General features: G+C 45.1%; 1 protein-coding gene across 1 annotated transcript in view; it reads left to right on the forward strand.

Annotated features, from left to right (window-relative positions):
* The window catches only part of LOC106815214 (guanylate cyclase 32E-like), a 48,312-nt gene that overhangs the window by 14,034 nt on the left and 25,190 nt on the right, over nt 1-9,088 (forward strand). The window contains exons 5-9 of the mRNA XM_014819642.1: nt 134-315; nt 4,590-4,808; nt 5,341-5,446; nt 5,802-5,877; nt 7,316-7,439. Of these exons, the coding sequence (XP_014675128.1) occupies nt 134-315; nt 4,590-4,808; nt 5,341-5,446; nt 5,802-5,877; nt 7,316-7,439 (707 nt within the window). The remainder of the gene's footprint in view (nt 1-133; nt 316-4,589; nt 4,809-5,340; nt 5,447-5,801; nt 5,878-7,315; nt 7,440-9,088) is intronic.

The following is a 9,088-nucleotide window of genomic DNA, read 5'->3' on the forward strand; positions in this document are numbered from 1 at the left end:
TATCACAGTGTTGTCACGCGTTTCTGTGTGTGTTCTGTACGTTACTACAGTGTTATCACAGTGTTGTCACGCGTTGCCATCGGTGTTCCAAACATGACCACGATGTTGCTACAGTGCTGGCACCTGTTGCTAGGAGTGTTTCAGGGCAAGGCGACGCCTGTCCTCCAGGAGGCGTACCGATCGTTTCTCGGCATCGCAATAGCGCCACCTATCTACCCGCTGTATGAGACATTCCGCAAGCAGGTGAACCAGTATCTGGAGATGACACCGTTCTACTTTCACAACACGCTCTACTCCATTGGTCGACTCAAGATGGTAATATATCTATCAGGAGTAATCAGGAGTGGAGTTGTAATATTGTTATTCTTTACTCCTGATATCTATCTATATAGCGTAGCGTAGCATAGCTATCATAGAATAGCACAGCATAGCGTAGTGTAGCTTAGCGTAGCATAGCATAGCTATCATAGCATAGCATAGCTATCATAGCATAGCATAGCATAGCATAGCATAGCATTGCTTAACATAGCTATCATAGCATAACATAGCACAGCATAGCATAGCTTAGCGTAGTTTAACGTAGTAGTGTAGCATAGCATAGCATAGCATATCATAGCGTAGCATAGCATAGCATAGTGTAGCGTAGCGTAGCATAGCATAGCATAGCCTAGCCTAGCTTAGCATGCGTTATGTTTAATTGGTTTAGTGTGGATCGTTTGAGGATTAATTTCACGGCAGTCCTTCCGCATTAGAGTTGTCGCATGTCAGTGTGTGCGTGTCACTTAAAAAAGACTTCCGCGGAGCAGGCTGCTGTCGGCTTCCAGCTATCCAATCACAGCCCCGAAATTAATTAGGAGAGATCAAGGATAAAAAGTGCGCGTTTGTGCGTTGTTCCTGCGCAGTCGGTGCGTGCGCGCGTGCGTGATGAGTATATGAACGTCTATAGTCTATACGTTCACGTTAATATGGGATAACTTTAGATGCAGCGTTATACGCGCTCTACGTTTGTCCACGCCAAGCATTAATTATTGATATTTTAAATGAGTGAGAATAAAAATCGCTTTAATTTCATCAAAATAAAATTTCGCTTGGCTGCGTGAACTATGTCGGACGATGTTCAACGATGGGTATGATCGCGGAACCACTGCCGCCAGAGCCAGCGTCAGAAGTTTGAGGTTGATTCAATTAACGCGGGAAAACTTTCGACAGCAAGTCGATGGATCCTAAACGCGCACTGTTTATGCTAGTCATGTCGCATTTGTTCAAACATAACGGGGAGAGCGGAGTATTATATATAAAAGCAGGCCGTGCCATACAGTACAGCGCCCACCACCACGCCCGCACGCACGCGCTCCCGCACACACTCCCGCACACACACACACGCACGCACTCCCGCGCACACACATACACGCGTGCGCTCTCTCTCCCTTTCCCCATCTCTCGCTCTCCTCTCTCTCTCACTCGTGCGCGCGCGCACACACACACACATCCCACACACACATACACACATAATCTCTCGCATACACACACACACTGACGCGCACGCGCACGTACGCACGAATACACTCACTAAGTCGCAAGTCGCATGTCCGCGAACAATTCTCAGCGCCTTGAATTATAATTATCTTTCTCCGTCGCACGTAGCAGCTGCGCTGTCCAGTGAACACTGCTCCCGTCCGCCCAGCCTGTCGTCTAGCAATGCCAGGTTCAGCTGAGGATCGTATAGACCGAGAGAAAAATTCTTGGCCATTTACATGATGTCCCTACAACATCATAATAATGTCTTGCTCGACATGCAGTTGTAAGGAAGACGGCCACTCATTACGTATACGCGTGTGCTATTCAACGAAGTACGGTTATCATTTAGTTGCCATGATTACTATATACTTGCTATAATGATAATTCATAAAGCGCCGTGCGCGCCATGTTGGTTTTTAATAATCCAATTATATTTGCTGTATCGTCAGGACGTAGCTGGAATTATTGGTATTAAATCAGAATAGGAAACGCACGCGTCGTTGTGTGAAAGACAGCCGCAGCAGTTAGGAGCAAACTAATGACATGTGGAATAGAGGGTACCTGTACGCATGCGCAGGTCTCTCACTTGTAATAATCAATTGGCCCTAAAATAACAGATGCGACGTCGCATCATAGTACTTTAATGAAATCCACTATGATTTCTGCACACCAATTAAAAAATTCGGGGGTTACGAATCAGTGATCAGCGAATAAACTACATTGGTGAAATTAAGTAACTGCGAGGTTTTTTTCTGTGAGAACGCGCGACATAGCACGTGACATGCATTAGATTGATTGTGTGAAGCCGTTCCGCGGAGGGATATCCGTAGCCGGGGAGTTATTTGCCGGAATTCTGGCTCGTTACGTGATCGCAGCGGACATCCGGGTCTTCTATTAACACGCGCACGCGCAGACGGCGATAAAGAGTCACGTGGCCGTGCGTCACGCGAGAACGTACGTCATTTAGCAGACGTACCATAGTCAGCAAACGCTGGTTTCCGCGCGCTTTTCTCTAGTCGCACGCGATGATATTTAGTGATGTTCAGCGTGTGTGTATACTATTTGGGAGGTGGAGTGGATCGATTCATTACTCTGTTACATCAGTGCTACTGCTTATGATGATAATTAACCCCAGCGGGATATGATTTACGGTAAAATATTTATAGAGGTATTCCACCGAAACTCGGTCGTCAGCGAAAAAATGTTCAGGAATTTAGGTAAACTCGCTTGATTTTGAAAATGAATTGGATTTTATTCCAGGCACTTGCTTGCGCTGTTTCTTAAATAATATACTAGTTAGTCTCTCTATATAGAGTCTCCGTGTACTTACTACATAGTGTCTCTCTATATTTCTATGCGCTGTTACAGCAGTTGCGCAGAGTCATATGAGCTTAGGAACCAATGAGGTAACGTAAAGTAATTTAAGGATACTCTCAAGGTTTTAGGGAAATTTTTACCGATTTTTCATTTTCAACTTTATTCGATGGCTAACACTATGTGCCACCTGTGTACATGCTCATTTCTCCATATAACGGTACATGTGAACTGTCAGAGCGTTTTGCTTGCCCGCGTACATGTGTAGTGAGCCGCGGCTGACGTCAGAAAAACGCTGATTTCTCCGTTCCCATTTCTGACTTAGTAGTCGATGTATAAATGGATATTTCTCTGTGATTACAACTCGGAATAATTAAATTTTACACTCGTTTTAATGGTAACATATTGCTGTAAAGGTGCCGTATTTTATGAGTTATATCTCTTTATTCGCAAAAATTTTAAATTCAAACGTGCGACTTGAATTTTAGGCAGTTTTTTTTTATTTTTCTCGGTGAATATGACACTTAAAGAAAAATCCTGATGGAATATTTTGGTACATATTGTGCTTAACATGTGGCGAAAATTTTGTATCCTCACTCTTTCTGGTAATAGAGAAATACCATTTATACATAAAAATTCAAAATTTTGGTGGTAACATAATTAGGTGCTGGAAATTTCATGAAATTTTTTGCCTTGAGCATAGAGATATATCTCCTCTATAAATAAAACAAGTGATTGATTCGATTCATTCGTCAATAAACGTTGTATCGAGCAATACCCGTGCAAAAGGTGGAGAGTATCCTTAACTTCGAAATTAATCTAAAATATTAACAAGAGACTGAGTGCTAGTTTATATCTTGGTGACTCTCGAATTAGTGTTGGCACGCTGAGCCACACGGATGAAACTAGACATAAGGGGTAGTACAAGGTAGAGGCTGGAATGAAAAGTACAATCGCTTCCCATAACATCGACCGAGATCCGTTTATTCATCCGTTTTATATTTTCATAACATATTCTCTAATGCATTCTTTCGAAATCCCGCGGAGAGCAGTAAGCATTAGTTTCACGCGTTCATTATTGTGTTTATTGATTACACCGGCTACATGGCATTAAGATACTAATATCGCCAGCTGATTGAAGGTTAATGAGCCTAACGTGAAGGTCAGGAGGGGGTCAGCCGGAAATCGTCCGCTAGTCACGCTCGCGCGCGCAAACGATTGAAATGTGTTCAACGCTCTTGGTTCAATTTTAGCGGGTCGGACCGCTGTCACAGTGAGGTCCGGGGTGTTTAGCAGGATGACAGGAGTGTTTTAGATCAATACTCGCACGAGCTCCGTCAGTGACTGACAGAAACTGACATAAAGCGCGGCGCGGCGGAGTCACGGTGAAACGTTCCGATACATGATCGTCACGAGATCGATATTCTCTGAAATTGAAACGATCACCGACTGCATCCGTCACAAAGCTGGCCGCAGATTACACTACTTAGGGCGATGTCGAAACGATGCCAGTCAGCTAGCCAGTATGAGTCGCTTGTGCAATGAATGCCAGGCCAATTTTCACACAGGGAGGTGCAGTCTGTAGCTGTTTGAGAGCGAGCGCTATCCCGTTATACCCTCGATGTTATTTCCCGATTCTAAACACTAATGAGGGAGTTATGACCGAGATCTGTCCACAAAACTAACTGATCATGGTGATCATAGGCTAACTGATCATGATGATCACAAACTAGCTGATCATGATGATCACTGGCTAGCCAGTGATGAAGATCGCTGGCTATTCGATCACGATTATCATTGCTGCTATGACTGGGGCAGGTGCGATGGGTTACATGGTGCACATGGATCACAATGGAGATGCCGAGGGAAACTACACGCTCATAGCGCGCAAGAGCTTACCGAACGGAACCGAGGCGTACGGACTTATGCCCGTGGGGAACTTCCAGCTAAATGCCGACAACGCAAGCACATTACCTGTAAGTATACATTCAGTTCGAATAATTACATTTAAGCCTAAAGAGACGTGCATACGTTGTTTTGTACGTGTGCGTAGGTGACTGCACGCAAGTGAGTGCGTGTGCGTGTACGTGGGCGAGTGCGTATGCGGCTACGTTTGTGTGCGCGTATGTGCACGCTCGTGCGTGTGCGTCTAGATGGGCACGTGTGGGTGCCTATGAATACGTGCGTGCGCGTGGGTGGGTGCGTGAGCGTTACTGGGTGCGTGTGCGTTGCTGGGTGCGTGTGAGTGGGTGCGTATACGTGGGTGGGTGCGAATGTAAACTTTTATGATTGAGTAGCTTGCATACATGGCAGCCTGCAAGCTTGCGTAGTCATTCAACCAAGCAGCTGACGTTGGCCTCTGTACACCAACCATGCTGCTAAAACTGTCCTTCTTCAGATCGATATCACACGGAAGGAAGTCCCTCTATTATTAAATAACATCGTATTGGCGCTTATCGGCGGTGGTTTGTTGATCGTGCGAAATACGAGGAGTTTATTCATACACAGGACCTAAAGCTTCACTCCAACGACAGCATAGAGTGGATATCGGGACATTGGCCCATCGACGAGCCAGAGTGTGGATTCAGGAACGAGAAGTGTCCTGTAGAGAAGTGTAGGTGGTATATAATATCAAATATAGTGAATAATCAAAGATAAATATAGGCCAGCTTTGTAGGTGACCCGCAAACGTACGCCCGTGCTATAGAAAAATGTGGTTACATATCAAATAAAGAATAATCAAAGACAAACATCAACACTATTTATATATTGCTGGAACCGGGTTCGTTTGGATAGTATAGTTTGACCCTGGTTGGATAATGACAGAGCTAGATTACATGCGTGCTACGTCGGTGACCTTAACAATAACCAATGACTGGCACGCTATTGATGACGTTAGCTGACGTCATCAAACGTGGAGAGGAGGCTAGTCAGCCGGGGTGATGCTAATGATGTCACGTGTGTTCTAGCCTGGCTTCCTGAGATCCTAGGCTCGCTTGGTGGTGCCTTACTCATCTTTGTCATCATCCTGGGGTTCGTCTACAGGTAGGGCTCTTACTGATGACACACCGCCGCCTGTTGACAGCCTCGGGCCTTTATATAGTGTCATCAAGAGTGACTGACACATGTCAACTAGTAGCTAATGACTTATTCGTCGTTAGGCGCGTGCGTGTGGGGACATCTCAACGAGAATGAAGTGTACTGCGGGGACTGTTAGGAGCTCACCGTTAGAGAGCTGATATGCATCAAGCAAGCGAATTCGTTATCTTGCATATGAGTGCGCGCTCTCGCGCGAGTGTGTGTGCATGCGTTCGTTAGTGCGTGCGTGCATGTGCGTGTGCGTGTGTATGCGTGTGCGTACGTTCGTTAATGCGTACGTGCGCGTGTGTGCCTGCATAAGTGTGTGCATGAGATATTGAATTCTGGAGAAAAAAAACGAATAAAAAACATCATTATGATGCTGCGCGGTGGCCGTAGTGCTATAGATTGCTTTTAGATGTGCTTTCATCTTTTCGCCGTGTTTTTATAAAGTGTTTCCAACTATGACATCTCGTATGAAAACGGGCAATATATGCGAAATAATGACCATAGTGAAAATGGTCAATCCCTCGTTGGCTGGCTCTATATTGCTTTCTGACTGTAAACACTTCATATTCCTCTCAGCAATATCGTCATGATGTGAAGTCACCAGGCGCTAACAATGCACAAGCTATTCACTAGTTGATTAGAGGAGATAGGGCAATACATGCTGACATTATATATATATATATATATATATATATATATATATATATATATATATACGTATAGACTCGGCTTGTGAACAGGCGTGCATACCATGACAGCGATGTGTTTCCGCAGGCTTCGTGACTATGCTGCTATTAATTGCACCCACACTATTCCACTACCTCATTAGTAGAAGCAGCAAGAGAAAATTAACACTGGGAAATTATTGTTATTAGCCCGCGTTCGCAGTCCCGCGATTTTTTACATTAATTATTAAAAACGCGTTTAAATTGTGTGGAACTAATGTATCAGTAGCTGATTCGCTGATTAGTTTATGAACGTACAGACAGGCGCTCACTGTGCTAATATTCTCTCTCGCGCTCTCCCTTTCTCTTTCTTCTCCCCTCTCTCTCTCTCTCTCGCTCTCTCTCTCTCTCTCGCACGCTCTCTCTCTCTCGCACGCTCTCTCTCTCTCGCGCGCGCTCCCCTTTTCTCTTTCTTCTCCCCTCTCTCTCGCGCGCTCTCTCTTTCTCTCGCTCTCGCTCGCTCGCTTTCTCTCTCGCTCCCTCTCTCTGTTTGCGTCTTCTTTCTGATCTTTTTATCTCCATATTGTTATCTCCCTTTTGTTTTGTCTACCCTCTTCTCTCTTTCTTTCTCCCGATTTTATTTCTCTCTTTCTCTCCCCCCTCTCTCTGGTGTTATGCTAGGGCGGGTGTTAACATGATGATAAAACCACCGTCATTGTTTGTTCGCGTAGAAACTGGCGATACGAACAAGAGTTGGCAAGCCTTATCTGGAAGGTCGATTACAAGGACATCGCCATGGTGACGGACTTTACAAGCACGTTACTGAGTAACAACACTGGTAACACCATGACCCGGGTGAGTGAGTGCGCGCGAGAGAGAGTGTTCGTTTGCGCGCGTACGTGTGTGCCTTTATTCGTTCGCGTGTGTGTGCGTGCATTTATGTGTGTATGTGTGCATGAGTGCGCGTGTGTGTGTGTGTGTGTGTGTGTGTGTGTGTGTGTGTGTGTGTGTGTGTGTGTGTGTGTGTGTGTGTGTGTGTGTGTGTGTGTGTGTGTGGCACTGGCGAGCCACTGATGAAAATCGAGACCTGGCTATCACCACGAATATCAACTTGCTGCTATTACTGGGGCAGGTGCTTTAATGGGTTACATGGGCTTAACATATGGATCAACAATGAGATGCACCGAGGGAACTACACCTTCTGCTGCGTGCTCATAGCGCGCAAGAGCTTTACCGAACGAAACCGAGGCCCTCTACCGATTCCAGACTTATGCCGGGAACTTCCAGCATAAAATGCCGACACAACGCAACAGCATTACCGTAAAGAATACATTCAGTTCGAATAATTACATTTAAGCCTAAAGGAGAACTGCATACGTTGTTTTGTACGTGCTGACCTAGTTGACGCACGCAAGCGAGTGCGTGTGCGTGTACGTGGGCGAGTGGCGTATGAGCGGCTACGCTTTGCTTTGTCGGCCGAGTAGATGCACACTTCGTGCGTGTGCTCCTAGATGGGTAAGTGTGGGTGCCTAGAATACGTGCGTGCGCGTGGGTGGGTGCGGAGCGTAGCTCTGGTGCGTGTGCGTGCGGGATCGTTGAAGTGGGTGCGTATACGTGGTGTGTGGCGAGTGTAAACTTTTATGATTGAGTAGCTGCATACCATGGCACAGCACTGCAAGCTTGCCGTATCACATTCAATCGCCAAGCCAAGCTAGAAGTGTAACAGCAGCTGAGTGTAATAACAGACGCACTGCGAAGTGTAACAGCAGCCGAGTGTAATAACAGACGCACCGCGAAGTGTAACAGCAGCCGAGTGTAATAACAGACTCACTGCGAAGTGTAACAGCAGCCGAGTATAATAACTGATGTACCGCGAACTGGCGCCCGTGATTCACACTATGTACAATTCACGCGAGTGCGCTTGTAAAACTGCAACATTTCTGAGAAATCGAACGAGAAAGCGAATAGATGTAGGATTATGTATTACTAATTAGCTAATAAATATCACTATTACCACGATGATCATATCCATACATTGTATAAATATGTAGAGGTGTGGAGTATACGGGTAGGATTCATCAGTGAGGTTGAGACATTCTGTATAATATAGGTTACAGGTTAATTAGTTGTAATGATGATCACAAACTAGCTGATCATGATGATAAGAAACTAACTGATCATGGTGATCATAGGCTAACTGATCATGATGATCACAAACTAGCTGATCATGATGATAATAAACTAACTGATCATGGTGATCATAGGCTAACTGATCATGATGATCACAAACTAGCTGATCATGATGATAATAAACTAACTGATCATGGTGATCATAGGCTAACTGATCATGATGATCACAAACTAGCTGATCATGATGATAATAAACTAACTGATCATGGTGATCATAGGCTAACTGATCATGATGATCACAAACTAGCTGATCATGATGATAATAAACTAACTGATCATGGTGATCATAGGCTAACTGATCATGATGATCACAA

This window comes from Priapulus caudatus, unplaced genomic scaffold (assembly GCF_000485595.1).
Source record: "Priapulus caudatus unplaced genomic scaffold, Priapulus_caudatus-5.0.1 Scaffold1066, whole genome shotgun sequence".
NCBI classification, from domain to species: domain Eukaryota; kingdom Metazoa; phylum Priapulida; class Priapulimorpha; order Priapulimorphida; family Priapulidae; genus Priapulus; species Priapulus caudatus.